Genomic DNA, 22,183 nt, shown 5'->3' with positions numbered 1-22,183 from the left:
TCCGGGATAAAAAATTTCCTATGTCAATTACAGGGACGCAAGCTACCTCGGTACCAAATTTCATAAAAATCAGTTAAGCGGATGGGTCTTTAGGAATCCCGTGGAAACTCTTTCATATTCCGAGATAAAAAGTCCCCTATGTCCGTCCCCGAGATATAAGCTAACTCTGTACCAAATGTCAGAATCGGTTTAACTGTTGGGTCGTGAAAAGGTTGCAGACAGACAGATACACTTTCGCATTTATAATATTAAAAATCCATACTGGATTATAGTTAAGTTGTTGACATCACCGTCATCCATCGACGATGATGGCTGGATGATGAGGACGTCTAGGTCACCTGCTGTACATAGGCACTGTTCACACTAACACAGGTCTCGTTTCTCGTAGGGACTTCCACATGCCGCGGTTTTGCGCTGCCTGAATCTTCCCTGCGCCTCGTTTGATGTCGTTTATCTACCTTACTAGCTGATGCCCGCGACTTCGTTCCTAAAAAAAAAAACCTACATCCACGCGGGATGTAGGTTTTTTGAAATTCCCGTGGGAACTCTTAGATTTTCCGGGATAAAAAGTAGCCTATGTACTAATCCAGAGTATAATCTATGTCCATTCTAAATTTCAGCCCAAACCGTCCAGTAGTTTTTGCGTGAAGGAGTAACAAACATACACACACACACACACACACACACATACAAACTTTCGCCTTTATAATATTAGTGTGATGTGATGCCCGCGACTTCGTTCGCGTGGATGTAGGTTTTTTAAGAATTCCGTGGGAACTCTTAGATTTTCCGGGATAAAAAGTAGCCTATGTGCTAATCCAGAGTATAATCTATCTCCATTCTAAATTTCAGCCCATCCGTCCAGTAGTTTTTGCGTGAAGGAGTAACAAACATACACACATACACAAACACATACAAACTTTCGCCTTTATAATATTAGTGTGATTGGAAGTCTGCCAACCTTTTTTAACCTAGTTTATTTTCTTCACAGACTTATTGCATAGATGCTCAAGTACCAGATTCAGCCTGCACAGCAACGTCCTACCTATCAGGAGTGAAGACCAAGTATGGCGTCATTGGTCTAGACGGCAACGTCACCAGAGGATCTTGCCACTCCCAGCTGTATAAACAAAACTGGTCTCCTTCTATTGGGCAGTGGGCGCTGGACAAAGGACTGGATGTCGGTAAGCTGCCCTACCTTTAAAGCTCTGAACTTAAGTGTAAGAGAATTAAGGTTCTCTCTCCCTGCGTCATATTCCTTGACAGATAAGGGTCTTGACCCCTTCCCATTCATCACTTAAGTAGGTGGTTTTTTGGGTGACAATATTGTGGATTCCCAAATCCTTCCGCATAAAATATGGACTAGGAATATCACATAACACTTAATATTATACAGGAGAAAGTTTGTATGTGTGTGTGTGTGTGTGTGTGTGTGTGTGTGTGTGTATGTTTGTTACTCTTTCACGCAAAAACTACTGGACGGATTGGGCTGAAATTTAGAATGAAGATAGATTATACCCTAGATTAGCACATAGGCTACTTTTTTTCCCGGAAAATCAAAGAGTTCCCACGGGAATTTTAAAAAACATATATCCACGCGAACGAAGTCGCGGGTATCAGCTAGTCTACTATATTATATCGTGTACTATTAGATTTGCCGATTTTAGCGAAGGAAACGAATACGTCAAATTGGAACTCCAAATTCGTTCACTTATCCAGTTATCGCCTTGGATCAAAGTTGTTTAACCGGGCTCTCTCCGTCACTATGGTCTGTGTTTACTCCATACAATCGTAGTTCCAATTTTATTTGAATATTAAGCAACCAAAGTCCATGAAATTTTGCAGACATATTCTAGAAACTAATATCTGTGCCTTTGGTGTTTTAGATTTTCCTAAAAATATGTAGTTTTAAAATTACAGGGGCTCAAAGATTTGTATGTAAATTTTTAAAACCGCGTTACTTTGAAACCGAATATTTTAACAGAAATCTGGAAAACCACAGGCATAGATATTAGTTTCTAGAATATGTCTGCAAAATTTCATGGACTTTGGTTGCTTAATATTCAAATGAAATTGGAACTACGTTTGTATGGAGCGAGAGACCCCTCTTAACGAACGTAATCAATTGGTATACAATATACATAATTATTACAATATTCATAATTGGATCACATGTCCACTGAAGTTAGGCAGACGATCAATAATATAAATTATGTGCTTGTGTTTGATCATACTTTTATTATATTAAACAATGAACTTAACAAATAGTTTTGGTGTTGCTATTAGTTGAATGCATGGTTTTCTAAGAGTACTACCTACTTTATTTATCATTTGATAAGTTTTTGGCTGTCTTCGTTTGTTTGCCTAGACAAATTATCCTCAGATAGGTATAATACTAAGCAATATTTACATTTGCATAGTAAAGATAAAACGTCTAGGTTTTAAACTTTTACTCAATATTTATTTTGTTTGTACTTTTTGTCAGTTTTAACAGTTCTATTTGCTACTATAATTTTATCATCAATTTAAGTTTAAACTATGATAACATTCTTAGCATTTGTGTCTTATAGACTTGAATATTGAATTTAAAATTCTGCTGGGTCAAACTTATTATTCGTTTCTAAAGTAATACCTACTATCACATTACACTATGTACTTCTAATTGATTAGGTTGATCAAGATTCTTTTATTCAAGAAAATGAATCTGAAAATCATAGACTATCAATTAATCAATTATAATTGATTCTGTAATCTCGTATATAAGTATATTATTACTATGCAAATATGTATATACCTAAGATTAAATTGACGTAAAGGAAAACAGTAAAATCGTGAGGAATCCTGTTTTATTTGAATCTCATGAAATATTTATCAAGCTGTCACTTTGCTTATAATTGTTATTATCCCTAAGTTTTATTAGAATCTAGATCTGCAACTTCATCCGCATGAATTAGGTTTAAAAATCCTGTAAGAATACTTTGATTTTCTGGGATGAAAAGTTTATGATCGTTTCTGCGATGCAAGCTATTTCTGTACTTATTTTTCCTCAAAACCGATAATTTGGATCTGCATTTAGATATTTAGGTACCTAATCTTTGAGATTCATCTGTAAACTGAAGATCTCTTAAAACTGCAAAGACTTCAAAGCTGTGTTATTTAGGCCAGGCAATAAACATAATCTAAAATGTTCGTATTTCGATATGAACTAGTATAGGATGCATGCAATCGTGTCATTAAGTACCTTACACGTGATAATATGATACCTACTGTTTACTGTTACATGTTACACGTGACGTCTGCGTAACAGAGTTTTTTTTTTAAATAAGATTAAGGCATAAGACACCGGAAAAATAGAAACCCTGATCGGATTGAATTCAATTCATTTCGTCAATAAAAATTAATATTGCACAAATTGATGTGATCAACCCATTTCTGCCCCACTACTGAGTACGGGTCTCTTCTCAGAATGAGAAGGGTTAAAGCCATAGTCTGCCACGCTGGATCCAATGCGGATTGGCAGACTTCACACTCCTTTGAGAACATTGAGAACTCTCAGGCATGCAGGTTTCCTCACGATGATTTCCTTCACCGTTAAAGCAAGTGATATTTAATTGCTTAAAACGCACATAACTGAAAAGTTAGTGGTGCGTGTCCGGGATCGAACCCCCGACCTCCGATTAGGAGGCGGACATTATAACCACTAGGCTATCACATCTTTTTCACAAATAAAAGGAACTTAATTTTAAATTCAAATTACAAATCTTAAATATCATCTGAACCACTAACAAGGCAAGGCGATCAAATGGCCAGACTACTACGATTGCTGATTGAGGTAACTGTCAGAATTTATTTCCAAAAATATGCTTACAACTTGAAAATTTCTGATGCTAAACAAATGCTACTTTTGTAACTAAGTATTTAGTTAATGTACAAAGTACAAAGAAATACTTAACTTGTGTTACAAGTGTCATCACCTTCCTTTAAACCATTTTACGACATAAGTTATATAAAATTAACGATCTCTTTAATTTTTTTAACGTCGTTTAAAAAGTAAATACTTTGTTAGCGTTATGATGCGTTGCTGAATTTGTTAGTCCGCCCCTTGAATAACCCCATGTTGAAATCTAGTGTAATTCCTACAGAAATTTTTTCTCACAAGTTAAAATGTTCACACGTGTTATTAATTTATTTTTTCTATAAAAAAATAATATTCAACAATGTATAACAGCAGTCAACATTTAGTTATGCCATTATCAATTCACGAATTAAGCACTAATGTCTTGTTGTTCGATAGCCATCGAATAAATTAAAGATCGGATGCTCGCTTTAAATATTAATGATTGCATTTTTTCCATCTTTGGAATTTAATGGTTCATTGTTTTCAACCATTGTTAATCTGGATTCAAAAGATTTGATTCATTTTCATTTTTTCGACTGTTTTGCGTCATTCGCTATCTTCTTGGTCTATTACAAAATGAAATGGATTTTCAGCATTAAATTTTTCGTCATTAACCAGAACTCTATCCAGTATTCAGCAATAGCAGTTAAGTTTAAGGTCACGGTACTAGACTGTGGTCTATTGCCACGAACGTTTCTTTGCTAGTTTCCCTTTTTAAAGCGGTTATAGCAAAATGATAAAGACGTTGGTCAGAGGGTTCGATTCAGATCCACGAACTTTGAACTTTCCGGAGTTATGTAGGCTATAAAGATAACGGAAAACATCATACGCATGCCGGAGTTCTGCTCTGTTATCAAAGGTGTGTGAAGTCTGCCAATCTGCCAGTGATGGGTGGGCGCTATGTCCAAACTCTTCCCATACTGAGAGGAGACCTACTGGGTGATTCGCTAACTCAGTCTCTAACACTGAATAATAGCCACCGAGCTCATTTAACATTAGTTGGTTCTACATTGCTGCTTCACTAAGTGATATTAAAATAAATTTTAATAGAAAACCTTCAATGGATTAAAAATGTCAAATAAGCTCGGTGACTCAGTGTTACAGACTGATTTAGCGAATCAGTAGGCTGTGCTCTGTGTTGAACTGGCGATGAGTTGTTCTTGATGGTGATGATGATAAACCAAATTCTTGTTGGCAGGTTTCGTTACAACCACCCGAGCGACTCACGCGTCGCCAGCAGGCATGTACGCACATACTTCTGAACGCAACTGGGAATCCGATGCAGACGTACCTGATGAATGCCTGAGCTTGGGTTGCAGGGATATCGCCTTCCAGCTCGTTACTAGTGATCCTGGAAGGCAATTTAAGGTACAGTTTTATTTTGCTCTTCTTTTTCTTACATCATGTACTTACGTGTATATTATTGGCGTCACTCAGAAAAGCAGGTATTATTTAAATATTTTTATCGAATTATTGGAATGTCCTCCCATAACCAACACAAAAAACACAAGTTCAATGTGTACAGGTTATCCGAGAGTTTTAATCTAAAAAACTAATGCCAAAATAAATCATTTAATTAGAGCGTGATTGCTTTCACAACATCTAATTATCCAGTTCACAATCCAAAAACCGAAAATATGCGATATCACTCCGAATCTCAAAAGGAGACTAAACTAAAACCTTCAAAACACCCGTATTTATGCAAGTTCAATCTTGTTGGCCTCCTAGCAATAGATTGTATGACATCGAATGAGCCAAATATCGATTTTATCAAACTACCTGCATTAGATAAACTAATAATTTTATATTATCGTTGACAATTCAAATCAATTTTTAAAAATAACCTTACAATACTATAGTGCGCGACAGGTTGAGATGACAACCAGGCCGCACACCCGCACCACCCCGCACAACCCCAGCGCTAACCCGCTGCGGGTCAACACGGATGACGTGCGGGTGTGCGGGGCGTCCCCCTCGCCTCATACCCCGATTCCCATCTCATCCTGTCGTTACTTACGATCTCTTCTACACTCATATCATGATTAATCGATAGACGTCCACCGCTGGACATACATCTCCTTAGGGACTTCCAAATGACATGGTCTTGCGCCGCCTGAATCCAGCGGTTCCCTACGACTCGTTTCTTGTCGTCTGTTGATTTAGTGGCGGGGTTTTCCAACACTACGCTTTCTGGTGCAAGGCCACCATTTAGTACCTCGGGACTCCATCGTCTATTGGTTTTTAGGGTTCCGTACCTCAAAAGGAAAAACGGAACCCTTATAGGATCACTTTGTTGTCTGTCCGTCTGTCTGGCTGTCTATCTGTCCGTTTGTCTGTCTGTCCGTCTGTCGTGTCTGTCAGGAAAACATATAGGGTACTTCCCGTTAACCTAAAAAATATACCGGACTAGGGTACCCTCAGCCATTTGCGAGTACAGTAAATATTAACAATGCGCAAGTAACCATTTGTGAATTGTAATAAAACAGAAATGATTCATGCATTCCACGTTCACGTGCCATGAAAAACAATAATTTTGTCTTTGATGGACACGAGTTATTTCTATCTTTCTATGTAAAACTCGGCGACAATCAATAGTAAAACTTGTTTACGACTGCACGCTTCAATTAACAAAGGCTTTATTAAATCACGATTTACCTACCTCTATTCGATTTTATTTTTAAAGCGCATTTTATCCTAATAGTTTAGGTACCTAACAATAAAAAATTATTATGTTCTAGATTTAATAAAGCATATTTTGTATAAAATTATGTAATAGAATAAAATTTATTCAAATAAAGGTATATATCATGTTATTATAGGCTATAAAGCTTGATGAAGGTTTATTATATAGCTCAGGCCGCTGGTTCTAAGAAATTGAGATTTTGCATGTACCTACTCGTAGGTTCTCTGTATAACGTAGACTCCATAGAAAATGAATTTTGAGAAAATCCACGCAAATAAAGCGACACCAGCTATAAAATACTAAATGAAGTTTTCAGTCAAAGGTTTTCTCAAAATTGATTTTCGTATTATTTCAGGTGATAATGGGAGGTGGCCGACGGGAGTTCATGCCAAATGTGACAACGGCTTTGACCAACAGCACGGGGAGAAGAACTGACGGAATTGATCTGACTGAGCTGTGGCACGAAGACAAGATTAAGAAGAACGCGACACACCAATACGTTACTGACAGAAATGATCTTTTCAAGGTATTTCTTCTTTTTTTTTTTTTTTTAAATTATATAGACTAGCGCTTGGCTGCAATCAGACCTGCTAGCAAGTGATGATGCAGCCTAAGATGGAGCGCGCTTGCCTAGAAGTTGCCTATTCACTCTTGACTTGAAGGTACCCATATTATAGGTAGAAGGGAAAACTGACGCCGGAAGGGCGTTCCATATCCTAGCGGTTCGAATTAGGAAAGAGGAAGCAAATCGTTTCGTACGTGTTCGAGGAATGTCGAACACGTACGAAACGACGTTCTTCTTCTGTTAGTGCCATTTTCTATCAGAAGTTGGCAATAATTAAGATTCATTATCGTGAACAACCGATAAACCACTGCTGCATATAGGTATCTTGTAGGCTCTTCTTCCAATATCTTTGGAAATTCCTCAAATTCTGAGGTCACAATTCTAGCACGTTTGGACCCCAACGTTCGTGTATCGTTTAATTGATTAAGGTTACTTGAACTTTAGTCATTGGTGCCTCAAAGAACTTGAGCTCATATTAAGATATTTTTCTTCCTTTGGAGTTTCGATGATAAGTGACCCGGATAAAGCAATTTAAAATTTAAGTGGGCTAAGCTAACCTGGAAGAGGTATCGTAGTCCCCTTTAATTCTAATAGGTTTTAATAATCAGGTCAAATTAAAATCATAGGTACCTAAACCATTCTTGTTTGTCTCTTTAATCTTTGTGTCCGTTCCATTACTTTTTTAACCCCCGACCCAAAAAGAGGGGTGTTATAAGTTTGACGTGTGTATCTGTGTATCTGTCTGTGGCATCATAGCTCCTAAACTAATGAACCGATTTGAATTTAGTTTTTTTTGTTTGAAAGGTGGTTTGATCGAGAGTGTTCTTAGCTATAATCCAAGAAAATCGGTTCAGCCGTTTGAAAGTTATCAGTTTTTTTCTAGTTACTGTAACCTTCACTTGTCGGGGGTGTTATAATTTTTTAATTTACACTTGTTATTATATCTGTTATTATATTTACAATTATATCTGTCTACCACAAAAAATAATATATTATGTTGATGACAAAATTGAAGTTTTGACAGTTTTTACATGGGTTCAAAATCATCATCAGGTTTAAAATAAACGCGTGTTCTTGTTAAAATTTTTAAGACAAGGCCGATGTATAAACAGAATCATTACAATATGAATAAAATATCGGTTAGTAACTACTCGTACCTATTTGCTACAAACCAACAAAATATGTAGTTACAGGCAATTTTGCAACAACTGTGAAAACAATTACCTAATGTTTAAGAGGGGTCTCTCCGTCACTCGCTTCATACAAACGTAGTTCCAATTTCATTTGAATATTAAGCAACCAAAGTCCATGAAATTTTACAGACATGTTCTAGAAACAAATATCTATGTCTGTGGTTTTCCAGATTTCTGTTAAAATATTCGGTTTCAAAGTTACGCGGTCTTAACAATTTACATACAAATCTTTGGGCCCCTGTAATTTTAAAACTACATATTTTTAGAAAAATCTAAAACACCACGGACACAGATATTAGTTTCTAGAATATGTCTGCAAATTTTCATGGACTTTGGTTGCTTAATATTCAAATGAAATTGGAACTACGATTGTATGAGGCGAGTGACGGAGAAAGCACTGTTAACGAGCGCGTAGCTACGACGTACGTTATAAACTAAATAGGGTACTTAGTTCCTAATAAAGCACGTTTTTGCTATAATTTCTGCCAAGTACCTATCTGTTATTTCTCCTTTTTAGCATTAATATATTTGCCAGTGGAAGTATTTGGCCAGGCCTCAGGGTCATTTCGTTATTCATAATTCACATTCAAGCATTGAGTCGTGTCGTACTTTATTAATCATATATTAATAATATTAGAATTATATATATTATATACTCAATTGGGTGAACTTCCTAGTTCCTACATACCTACTTTGTTTTGACTCTTTTAATTTTTTTTTTTTGAAAAGAATATTAGCCATGCTAATCATGACTACTACTCCCCTTTCCCCTTCAATTAAGCGTAAAGCTTGTGCCAGGAGTGGGTACGACATTAGTGCAACGGGTGGGGTTTGAAGCGCCGACCTCTCGGAATCCAGTCCGCTTCTCAACCGTTGAGCTATCGAGGCTCTAATATTGTCAGATATTAGTGATAACAACCGCAAGTTACTGCCTGACATGCTCTGCGAAACACGGAGGCTAAATTCAGACTGAAAGCCTTTTGGAGCTCTAAAGGCGATCACCAGTCCAGTAACCGACTTGGGTCAACGTCACATAACCAAATAATCAACTGATGTGACGTGCTGTTGCAACTATAGGTCACAAGCCTCTCAAAGCTAGTCAAAGTCAGAGTCATTTATTCAAATTGGGTACTATTGTACACTTTCTGATTGTCAGCAAACTGTGATCATTGATTAACTTAAAACTAAAGCTACTAAGATTCCAAACGCGCCCAAGTCTGAGAACAGCCCACAACAAACTCAGACGGGTACTTATTCTTTTTTTTACTATCCCCACTTAACAAAATCAATACTTATTAGAACTATATCAAAGCTGTTTGCCAACTCATTCTCAAGCTTTCTTATCATTTAAATAATCCTTTACATTGTAATAGGATTTATCCCTAAAACCAACAAGCAACTTTAGAAAAGTTTTCTCATGTGTCCAACACACTTTCAGGTGTACAACTCTGATGACTTGCCCGAGTACCTTTTGGGCTTGTTCCACGATGATCACATGGATTACCACTTGAAGGCGAGCAACCAACCGACCTTGGAGGAGATGGTCGAAGTGGCCATCAAGATGCTGAGTAGAAGTAGCAGGGGATACTTCTTGTTTGTGGAAGGTTTGTTTGATTTTAAACTGCATAGAAATACATTTAATTGCTCAGTGACCCAAAGAGAAGGCAAGTATTGCAGGTTCATGCAAGTTTCGGTAATCCAGCAAAACTTAGTAAACTACAATAATGTAGTTAAACAAAGAACTACTCGTAGCAGTAGATCTTTCCAAGCGTATTGCTTTTGTGCATGGTATGGAATATCGCTCGAGATAAACAGGTCATCTCTGCGTTTTTCTGTACATAGTTTCTGTTGTTTATACTGTTTGTGTATCAATTTATATCTAAGCGTGTGCTTAAGGTTTGTAATAAAAACAAATAAACAGGTTTATTCCCAACATGACCTTTCATAATGATTAAGTTTAATTGATGGGAGGCTTCGGCCGTGGCTAGTTACCACCCTACTGGCAAAGCCGTGCCGCCAAGCAATTTAGTGTTCCAGTACGATGCCGTGTCGAAGCCGAAGAAGTGTGGGTTTAATGAAAACTACCATACCCCTTCCAGGTTAGCCCGCTTCCATCTTAGACTGCATCATCACTTACCACCAGTTGAGACTGCACTCAAGGGCTAACTTTTATCTGAATAAGAAAGAAAAAGAGTTTGTGAAAATCTAACTCGTGCTCAGCATTTCAACCCTTGACATTTAGTTCAAAACTTGGTATTTTTCACAGGAAATCCTCCAATATGATTATCAGAGACTTGAATTCTCTCCTTGACTTTTACTTGTCCATTGTAACAACTAGACTATGACGAAATTTTAAACTATTTAATCTTAAGAAAAACAACTAGGGCTTGGTATTTTTCAACGTTTCCTTTATCATCGAGGAAAAGCAAACTGACAGTATAATTATCATTCTCATTTCCGCTTGAATACATTTTTCCTTTTACCTTGTCCTTCAGTATTATCAGATCTATACGTATGCATAGCACTAGTATTGTCCGGTGGATAATTATTGAGAAACCACAATATTGCGCAGTTTCCCTATAGTTTTACTTGTTTCTTGACAATTTACTGATATGTATAAGACACACACGTATAACCTTTAAAAACTCTTTTTTTAACTGCCAAGGTCAGTAAAGCCGGGTAGTCCAAATAGACCATAGTAAAGAAAGAAGTAAAATCAAAGAAAAACAAACAAACCAACAAACAGGCACCTAATAAAACAAGTTAATAAAGCATTATCTTCCAGTCTCCGATGTATGTTTAAAATTTCAAAGCTGTAGCTCGTCGAGAAGTTAGTTTAAAATCTTTGAAATTAAATATTAAAGATTAAATATTTGTTCATTAACTCATTTTAATTTTTTTTTGTGATGCAACCACAAATTCACGGTTTTCGGATGTTTTCCTTTACTTGTGCTATAAGACTTACCTACCTGCCAAATTTCGTGACCCTAGGTCAACGGCAAGTACCCTTCTTCTTCTTCTTCTCTTTGGGCTGGTTTCCGCACTTAAACGTTTCCGTCTGTTGTGCGTGTTGTGATGGTACGGTGTGATCGTCTATACTAGTGGTTAAGATTAGGCATTATGAAGAGATAAAATAAGAAATGAACTCAGCTGAATTATAGAAACACCTAGGTATTTAAGTCATGAGTTATTTACAAGTAATTAATTGGTACAGTACGTTGGGTGAACACGTAGACTTCTCGACCAGCTAACAGGTTTACACGGATTGAATTATAAAAAATTAATGTAAAATTTCAACTCCTCAAAATAGATATAATGAGTGGAGAGATTTGCTAATTTAGAACGTCCTGTTAGTGTGGAAAATCAGTTGATACGTGTATTTGCCTTATTTAGGCCATCGGTTTGAGACCAACCGGCATTCCTCAAGCACGGGGGGAGCCCTACACTGAAATCTCAGTCTTTTAGCATTGTTATCGGGGCACAGCACTTGGACTCTCCTATTTCGCTGCGAAGCGTTTTCAATTTGCCTAGGTACGGAAACCTAGGTTCTTTTCAATGAGCTCTGGGCTCGCCCCAAAACCATGGTATTTTTGTATATTTATATATTTGTTTGATTGATTGTCAATAAATTGGCCAATTTATTAGTTCGGAGAGTCCAGCTGTATAAAGACATGACGTGTTTGCTTTGTGCCGGAATCTCGCTGCTGGTACGTCACCAATCAACCATGTACCATATAATATCAAGCAAAGGAATTACAAAGTACAGCAAAACTAGTATTTTTATCTATTCAAAAACTCGGTGATTCACAAATTCAGCTGGCGTCGGTTTTAACAGATAATGTTACCTAAAATGCTGTTTGGGAAAGATCGGTACACCATAAAAAAAAAAGGTACCTACCTGCCTCGCCATCTGTCCTCCGGAGGCAGCGTGTATTCCATTGTCTCGTTCAGGGTATTTTAGTAGGTAGATGAAATTTAGCTGTTACTCGAAAGTATCCTCGACAAGGTCCCTTTAAGGTGTCTTTAGCCTGGGATTCGAACCCAGCCAACCCTATTATCTTTAGTAGTGGAGAGCATTCTTGGTATATTAGTACTAATCGTTTTGTGATAATAAAAGTATAAGGAAAAACCATCGTGAGAATTTCACATAATGGTATAAAATACCATATGATGAAGGTAAACTTGATCGAGAGTTCTCTATGAAGTCCGCGCTCAGTAGTGAGCCGGTGAAAGCTGTTCATGTTGATGAAGACGATGTTTATACCGCGGTAGCTAGTAGTTTATAGCACACCACCTTATTTTAGCTATTGAGTAATTTTTCTACCAAATCTATAATTGTAACGACAAGTGTCATTCCATCAGACTGCATTAGACTGCTAATTCAATTTTATTCCCTATTTAATGCTGAATAAGAGCTAGTATTATAAATAGGTGCACTGCTGAAAAAAAAACCTAACCTAATTTTTACTTAATAATAGGAATTGTGATTGGTAAATAGGTCATATGAGAAAATCTTAATATTGGAGCTCAAGTTAGTTCGATACATGGTTTCTTCGTATCTTTGGCTTTGTTAATATTACAATACGATAGTCTAGCCTCCAAACAAATTGAATCTCCATTATTAAATGTCTAGGAAAATGTATCTAAATATAGCAAATAAAAGATGATAGTTATACCCAAGTGCATTTATTTCTGGTAAATAATTGTTTATTTACTCATACAGTTGAGTATTTAGAAAAAAAGAAGAGAAACTGAATTTATTATTTAGACTGGGAATTAAGTAACTTTATTACATTAATTAATTCCCGGCCGAATATTTGCTTCCTAAGCCATACTAATTATTGAAAGGGAAAAGCAAATATTCAAACAAAAAAACCCTTTCGGCTTTATATAATATTATGTACACCATTTTATCTAAAATACACACATGCCCACATAATCAATAGAGATATTATCTATAATTCTTACTTCTATAATAAAGTAAATTTTAAGGACACACATTATGCGTAAATTATAATATATTCATTATTTATTCTAGATATATTTGAATCCTAGTTCCACAAAGAGAAATGTCCCATTTCTATAATTTTGGATGCAAATCTAATAGTTATACACAATATTGTAACACCTCCTAATATCCAAATAATAATATCATCTCTAATTTAGTTTGTAAAATAATTCTTTACTCAAGATTTTTGGAACTGATTTTCAAATAATCTAGTTTAAAATTAAATGTAAATTAGTACATCACCATATATCAGCTTCTGCTGGCCCGGATACACACTATTTTATTCTATTTATAATTTTTCTATTATTAACTATACAATTGCAATATATTTCTACACTTAATTAATATTCACTGTTAGGCTCTACTGCACGTTGAGCCAGACCTCAATCGAATGTCCCTCTCGGTCCCCCAGTGTAGACTTAAAACGTCCACACGGATATCTTTTGTTCACGCCCATGATCTGAAATGAAAAAAAAACCAGCGAAATTTCGGTTTCTGATTGGTTCACTCTTGCGCACAGAATTACCCTGGCTGATGGCTAATTGGCTGAAAATAAAATGTATTTCGAACATCCCTTAATGGGCCGTACCTTTTGCTTTCTCACGCTCTTGCCTTGCCTAGACCACTCGCATAACACGTGATTACAATTTTGTACACTTGTAGAGATTTCTAAGTTAAAATTTACGACTTTTATCTAATTTATGACCGACCCTAACGCAATTTAGCTTTAGAGCAATTTATTTTGCCCTTTTGTTTTTTATACTTCCTTTCCTACAATTACTCAGAATCTTAACTAATTTATTTCTTTTCGTGCGAGATTTTTGTTTTTAAGAGCAAGGCTTCAAATTTCCGACAGTCATAAAACCGTATGACGGATGGCAAGGCCATCTCACGCTCCCCCAAAATAGATTTTTAATACACGTAGCTCCTTTTGTCCCTGCAGCTGTGCTAGTCGTTTCAAAATCTATTTTTCCCCTTATCTGTATTAGAACGCTAGTATCTGACCTCCTACGCCTATCTATTATACCCTCGGGCATGACCATAGCTATTTAACTCAGGTATCTCTTTGTTTAGTGTACCCCAAACTACCTGTTTTCTGTCCCTTTTAATACTCTAGTTTTACCTATCTTTCTATTTATCTACATAGTACCTAAACAAATGAATGGCATTGTAGTTACCCTTAACTTTACCAGTATGAACGTCTATTAATGTATATACATTATTATATGGAACTGCCCCTATTATGTACGGTCCTTCATATAAGCGCATGAATTTTTTTGTCAACTTTTTATCCGCATCTGACTTCGTAAAAGTCTTAAGTTTCACTAAATCTCCGATTTCGAATTGTATTAACTTATGATTTTTGTTATAATGTAATTGTCTACTTTCGGCCGCCTTATCTATGTTTTGTCGTGCCTGCTGTCGAATCTGTTCTAACGGTTCACCCTGTAAGTCTGTCCTCACCGATGAGTCAGTGTTGAAATCAGTCGATAGCAGAGTACGCTTTCCATATATAATCTCGTTTGGCGAATATCCCGTTGTAGTATGTATTACCTGATTATAACAATCTTCTATATCCGATAATAGATCTACCCATGAACGATGCGATTTGTCGCAATACGTCCTGAATAATCTACCTAACTCTTTATTAACCCTCTCTGTCGAATTTGGCCGCGGATTTCTAACAGATGTGTGCGTTAATTCGATACCTAGTTGGCGAATACCTAACTCGAAAACTTTTGAAGTAAAGTTCGCGCCTCTGTCTGAACATAATGTCTTAATTGTGACCTGCTTATGAAACTTTTTTACACAAGTTAAAGTAGCCTTCCCACTAGCCTGGCGTAGTGGGTATAGTCTGATTAACTTACTATAAGCATCTTGCATTACGAATATGTATTTAAAACCAAATCGTCCTGCCGGTAAAGGTCCAAAAATATCGCAAAAAACTCTCTCTCCTATTTCCTTCGCTATTACAGTTTTTATCGGCCCCGTGTGCGTTTCCAAAGCATGTTTTGACTTTTGACATGCCTCGCAAGCTCTTACAACACGACCTATTATACGAGACATATTTGGGAAATAATATTGACGTTTCATCAGAGCATAAACCTTGTATCGCCCGAAATGACCTACTTCTTCATGTATGCTAACTATCAAATCCCTTAGTATGTTCTCGGGAACATATAACCTTAAGATATCCCCTTTTATGTCTCTTCTATAAAGAATCCCTTCTTTAAGCACGTAGTACTTTGATTCAGAAGTGTCTGCTGTTTGCACGCGTCTAATTATCTCACTAGCAGTCTTGTCGCGACTTTGATAACTACCTATCTCTCTCCATCGCTCCCGCACTAATCGTCCTAATGATGTTTTAAATAGATTCATTTCAGGCCCCGTGACCTTGTTAGTTAATACATCGGTGGTCCCCTTTAAATGTCGAGACAATACGTCTGCTACAATGTTTAGTTTACCTTTCACATGTTCGACTGTGTAATTAAATCGCCCTATATAATGTACCCAACGTATCATCCTAGCGCTCAATAGTTTGCACGTCTGCAAGAAAATCAGACTTTTATGATCAGTCCTAATGACTAAATTCGCTCCTCTCAAATATGTTTCAAACTTTGACAAACTGAAAATGATGGCCCATAGTTCTTGTTCAGTAACTGTCCATTTGCGTTCTGTCTCTGTCAATGCTTTACTACAGAACCCTAATATTTGTTCTTCACCAGCTTCATTCAATTGATAGACATAACCCGAAACCCCCAAATTACTGCTATCGGTTTGTAAATAATAAGTTCCCTTAGGATCTGGGTGTACAAGAAGTATCGTGTCTATAAACAATTTCTTGACCCTTTCAAAACAGTCGTTAATTTCCTCTGTCCATGACCATTTCGTATTTTGTTTTAATAGGTCACACAATGGTTTAACCTCTTCGCTATATTTTGAAATAAATCTTCTGAAATAATTTATTAATCCCAGAAATCCTCGTAATTGTTTTATAGTCCGAGGTATAGGGAAGTCTAATATGGCTTTAACCCGTTCAGGATCCATACGTACCCCGTTAGTATTTACTATGTGTCCTAACAACTTTACCTCTACACATAAGAACCGACACTTCTCTAATCTTCCAGTTAAACCTGCGGTTTCTAATTTATCTAACACTCGATCTAAATGTTCTAAGTGTAACTTTATGTCCCCCGTAGTGAATATGACTATGTCGTCTAAATAGTTTACGCAAAACTCTCGTACTCCTACTAGGATATAATCCATTGCTCTCGAGAACCCTGCTACAGAAGTCTTTAAACCTTGAGGTAAAACATTATAAGTATACGTCTTCCCCATGAACGAGAACCCAGTATACTTCCTAGAATCTTTATGCAAAGGTATTTGAAAATAGGCATTATTCAAATCAATTAAACTGATATAATTTACTCCATGAAAGGATTGTAAAATCTCAGATGTGAGTGGAGGCGCGCCCGCGTCACCTACCATTTTCTTATTCAACTCTCGTGCGTCCAATAAGAGTCTTATTGATCCATCTCGCTTCTTAGTGAAAGTGAGAGGACTACAGTAAGGAGTCGCTTCCTGTCTGATCACGCCTAGTTTTTCTAACTCTTCTAATTCGGTTTTTACCTGTTCTCTATACGCCAAAGGTACCGGATAACTGTGTTTTACAAAAGGTGTTTCGTCTAATAGCTCAATAACGTGTTCGTACTTGTTTGTCAAACCTAAACCTACCGTAAATACCTTACAGTGTTTGTTTAACACAGGTAGTAATAATTCCTTTTGTTCATTACTTAAGTTCGCGTCATCTAATTTTAATCCCTTAAATTTCTCATTATCTAAATTCATGTCTAATACACTTTGTTCCACTGGCCTAGAGTTTTGATTTAATATTAAATTGATCGTGACTGCGTTCGTCTCTCCCCCTAACCTTTCGATTTTGCAGTCCGAATTCAGCCTAACACAAGACCTAACGCCCATATGTTCAATAGTCAAAGTGTGTTCACCATTACAGTTCACTATTCCTTTTACCCGCTCTAACCAATCGTATCCTAGTATCAATGACCTAGGAAGACGTCGCATAACTAGTACAGGTGCTTCAACTAAAGTACTACCTAACTGAAACTCTATTAGCACTAACCGATTTGTGCTTTCACTTCGCGATCCAAACGCGCCTTGTATTTGAATTGCTGGAATAGCGATCTCTGGCAATGTCCCATGTTCTCTTAGAATAGAGTCGTACAATTCCCTAGTTATTCCACTAATCTGACTTCCCGTATCTATGAGTGCACTCATACTTCTTCCATACAATCTAACACATACTTCAGGTAACCTAGGTAAAGAATAATCAACACTCACATCGGTTTGTTCATCTAATTCATGATACATTGTGTACACATTCAAACCTCTCCTCATACAAGTTTCACAAGTCACGCCTAACTCATTACACTCTGTTACATTTTCAAACTGGTTTTCCAATAAGATTCCTATACTCCTAATTTCAAATTGACTACTATACTCGTTATAATCAACGCCGCCTCTTAATAACCGCTTAAGTCCCTTATCTCCGGTCCCCAAACTCTGTCCTGGCTTCCATCCACTATTAATTAAGATCCTATAGACTACACCTGTCCTTTCGTGATCTGAGGTCTTTCTGACGCCCGTGCCACACAAGACTAACTGACTTGACCTCGTTTGTGTTGGGCATTCTAGTTTTTTGATGAACCCTCCCCCACATTCTTAGACACAGTAAGATCCTCGCCCTCTTTTACGAACGTGATTGCCGGCCTAATTTGTTTAGTTTCGGATACCGTAGGTCTGTTAAAGTTAACCCTAGAACCTAATCGACCACGATAGCCGCGTCCCCTCGTCGAATTTCCCCTAGCTCTCCAACTTCTTGTTGACATTGTTGCTACAATAGGTCGTCTCGATGATGACTCATTGTATCGTCTACCTCTGTAATTATTACTAACAGTACCTCTCGTAATTTGCCTAGGTTTTTCAACAATATTTTGCTCTATGTTTCGAAGAAATTTCGCTCCGTTCATGATGTTAACTTCTTCTGTTCTAGTAAACCATAATCGCTGTATATCTATAGCATAATGTCGCATAATAGAATTGACCAAATCTCTCTCACTAAACGCAATAGTTAATGACTGCATTGATTCTGCTTGCTCAGCAAAATGTTCGGACATCGACATTCCCGAATCGCTTGAATATACCGCATTAATCAATTTATATCTTATAGATTCCTGAATTTGTTCGGTCCAATAATTTCGTCTAAAATCAATCTCGAAGTCAGCGAACGTAGTCCAGCCCTTCGAATACAAGTCCATAACCTTCCGAGCATGCCCCGAGATGCAACCTAACGCTATATCTATTTCGCGATCTAATCCATTTACCGCCCTTATATATTTCTTTAATCGTTTAAGAAAAACGATGGGGTTAGTGAATGGTTTTCCGTCGAAATTTGGTTTAGTTACTGACGGCTGTACAACATATAAATTCCGGGTCTCAGATAATGTACTTGTGCTCGCGGTTTCAAGATTTGACCCCTGCCTATCAGATTTTTCATTTTCATTAATCCCGTTCGACTCGTGTGAAGAAATGCTCGCGATTTCATTTGAACCGGTATTTGAATTTAACTGTTGTAATTTTGCTTCGAATTCGGTGATTTTTTTCAAAATCAACTCTAATGTAGCATTCCCTAAGGTCGTTGTTTGCTCGCTCGATTCTACGGTACTAACATCGCTTTGCCCCGCACCTACTTGCTTTGTTCTACGTCCTTTTCTACCTGAAGACATCCTTTTTTTTTTTTTCAATTTGACCCTATTTCTTTTACCTACTTTGGTACTATTTTAAATTTTATTTGAATAACTTTCATAAGTCGCGAAGCCGTATTTTTAATACTAATATAATACTGATACTAATTGCAATCACATGTTTGGGTCTGCTTCGATTATATGCATTCTCAGAGTTTGAAAAAAATTAAGCCTGAGAAATAAGCAAGGAATAATAGCTCGATCTCTGTAGTATCTTCTGAAAACCTGTAAATTTTACATTTATAAGACATACAGCTTATTTCTGCTCTCCTGCTCCCCCTATACATAAATAAATGTAAATGTACAACATATAAATATAAAACAACATGCAGTGTGTCCTTAAAACTTATAATTTATAAATAGCAATGTAAGTTTATAAATTTTTCTCTCTCAAATACCCAATCACAATTTCTACGTTGTGTTATTTTTATGTTAATGTAAATCTAGTCATATCGTTATTTCGATTACGTACATAGATCCCTGGTCACTCGGCATCAAATTTCTGTGATGGTACGGTGTGATCGTCTATACTAGTGGTTAAGATTAGGCATTATGAAGAGATAAAATAAGAAATGAACTCAGCTGAATTATAGAAACACCTAGGTATTTAAGTCATGAGTTATTTACAAGTAATTAATTGGTACAGTACGTTGGGTGAACACGTAGACTTCTCGACCAGCTAACAGGTTTACACGGATTGAATTATAAAAAATTAATGTAAAATTTCAACTCCTCAAAATAGATATAATGAGTGGAGAGATTTGCTAATTTAGAACGTCCTGTTAGTGTGGAAAATCAGTTGATACGTGTATTTGCCTTATTTAGGCCATCGGTTTGAGACCAACCGGCATTCCTCAAGCACGGGGGGAGCCCTACACTGAAATCTCAGTCTTTTAGCATTGTTATCGGGGCACAGCACTTGGACTCTCCTATTTCGCTGCGAAGCGTTTTCAATTTGCCTAGGTACGGAAACCTAGGTTCTTTTCAATGAGCTCTGGGCTCGCCCCAAAACCATGGTATTTTTGTATATTTATATATTTGTTTGATTGATTGTCAATAAATTGGCCAATTTATTAGTTCGGAGAGTCCAGCTGTATAAAGACATGACGTGTTTGCTTTGTGCCGGAATCTCGCTGCTGGTACGTCACCAATCAACCATGTACCATATAATATCAAGCAAAGGAATTACAAAGTACAGCAAAACTAGTATTTTTATCTATTCAAAAACTCGGTGATTCACAAATTCAGCTGGCGTCGGTTTTAACAGATAATGTTACCTAAAATGCTGTTTGGGAAAGATCGGTACACCATAAAAAAAAAAGGTACCTACCTGCCTCGCCATCTGTCCTCCGGAGGCAGCGTGTATTCCATTGTCTCGTTCAGGGTATTTTAGTAGGTAGATGAAATTTAGCTGTTACTCGAAAGTATCCTCGACAAGGTCCCTTTAAGGTGTCTTTAGCCTGGGATTCGAACCCAGCCAACCCTATTATCTTTAGTAGTGGAGAGCATTCTTGGTATATTAGTACTAATCGTTTTGTGATAATAAAAGTATAAGGAAAAACCATCGTGAGAATTTCACATAATGGTATAAAATACCATATGATGAAGGTAAACTTGATCGAGAGTTCTCTATGAAGTCCGCGCTCAGTAGTGAGCCGGTGAAAGCTGTTCATGTTGATGAAGACGATGTTTATACCGCGGTAGCTAGTAGTTTATAGCACACCACCTTATTTTAGCTATTGAGTAATTTTTCTACCAAATCTATAATTGTAACGACAAGTGTCATTCCATCAGACTGCATTAGACTGCTAATTCAATTTTATTCCCTATTTAATGCTGAATAAGAGCTAGTATTATAAATAGGTGCACTGCTGAAAAAAAAACCTAACCTAATTTTTACTTAATAATAGGAATTGTGATTGGTAAATAGGTCATATGAGAAAATCTTAATATTGGAGCTCAAGTTAGTTCGATACATGGTTTCTTCGTATCTTTGGCTTTGTTAATATTACAATACGATAGTCTAGCCTCCAAACAAATTGAATCTCCATTATTAAATGTCTAGGAAAATGTATCTAAATATAGCAAATAAAAGATGATAGTTATACCCAAGTGCATTTATTTCTGGTAAATAATTGTTTATTTACTCATACAGTTGAGTATTTAGAAAAAAAGAAGAGAAACTGAATTTATTATTTAGACTGGGAATTAAGTAACTTTATTACATTAATTAATTCCCGGCCGAATATTTGCTTCCTAAGCCATACTAATTATTGAAAGGGAAAAGCAAATATTCAAACAAAAAAACCCTTTCGGCTTTATATAATATTATGTACACCATTTTATCTAAAATACACACATGCCCACATAATCAATAGAGATATTATCTATAATTCTTACTTCTATAATAAAGTAAATTTTAAGGACACACATTATGCGTAAATTATAATATATTCATTATTTATTCTAGATATATTTGAATCCTAGTTCCACAAAGAGAAATGTCCCATTTCTATAATTTTGGATGCAAATCTAATAGTTATACACAATATTGTAACACCTCCTAATATCCAAATAATAATATCATCTCTAATTTAGTTTGTAAAATAATTCTTTACTCAAGATTTTTGGAACTGATTTTCAAATAATCTAGTTTAAAATTAAATGTAAATTAGTACATCACCATATATCAGCTTCTGCTGGCCCGGATACACACTATTTTATTCTATTTATAATTTTTCTATTATTAACTATACAATTGCAATATATTTCTACACTTAATTAATATTCACTGTTAGGCTCTACTGCACGTTGAGCCAGACCTCAATCGAATGTCCCTCTCGGTCCCCCAGTGTAGACTTAAAACGTCCACACGGATATCTTTTGTTCACGCCCATGATCTGAAATGAAAAAAAAACCAGCGAAATTTCGGTTTCTGATTGGTTCACTCTTGCGCACAGAATTACCCTGGCTGATGGCTAATTGGCTGAAAATAAAATGTATTTCGAACATCC

General features: G+C 36.5%; 1 protein-coding gene across 2 annotated transcripts in view; it reads left to right on the top strand.

The window, feature by feature from the left end:
* The window catches only part of LOC123872417 (membrane-bound alkaline phosphatase-like), a 36,044-nt gene that overhangs the window by 11,565 nt on the left and 2,296 nt on the right, over positions 1-22,183 (top strand). For both annotated transcript variants that reach the window (XM_045916684.1, XM_045916683.1), the window contains exons 3-6: positions 992-1,184; positions 5,097-5,266; positions 6,937-7,107; positions 9,778-9,943. In XM_045916684.1, coding sequence (XP_045772640.1) covers positions 992-1,184; positions 5,097-5,266; positions 6,937-7,107; positions 9,778-9,943 — 700 coding nt within the window. The remainder of the gene's footprint in view (positions 1-991; positions 1,185-5,096; positions 5,267-6,936; positions 7,108-9,777; positions 9,944-22,183) is intronic.

Source organism: Maniola jurtina, chromosome 15 (genome assembly GCF_905333055.1).
Source record: "Maniola jurtina chromosome 15, ilManJurt1.1, whole genome shotgun sequence".
NCBI lineage: Eukaryota > Metazoa > Arthropoda > Insecta > Lepidoptera > Nymphalidae > Maniola > Maniola jurtina.
Note: the sequence above shows the minus strand (reverse complement) of the source record. Positions and strands in the feature narration are given on the sequence as shown.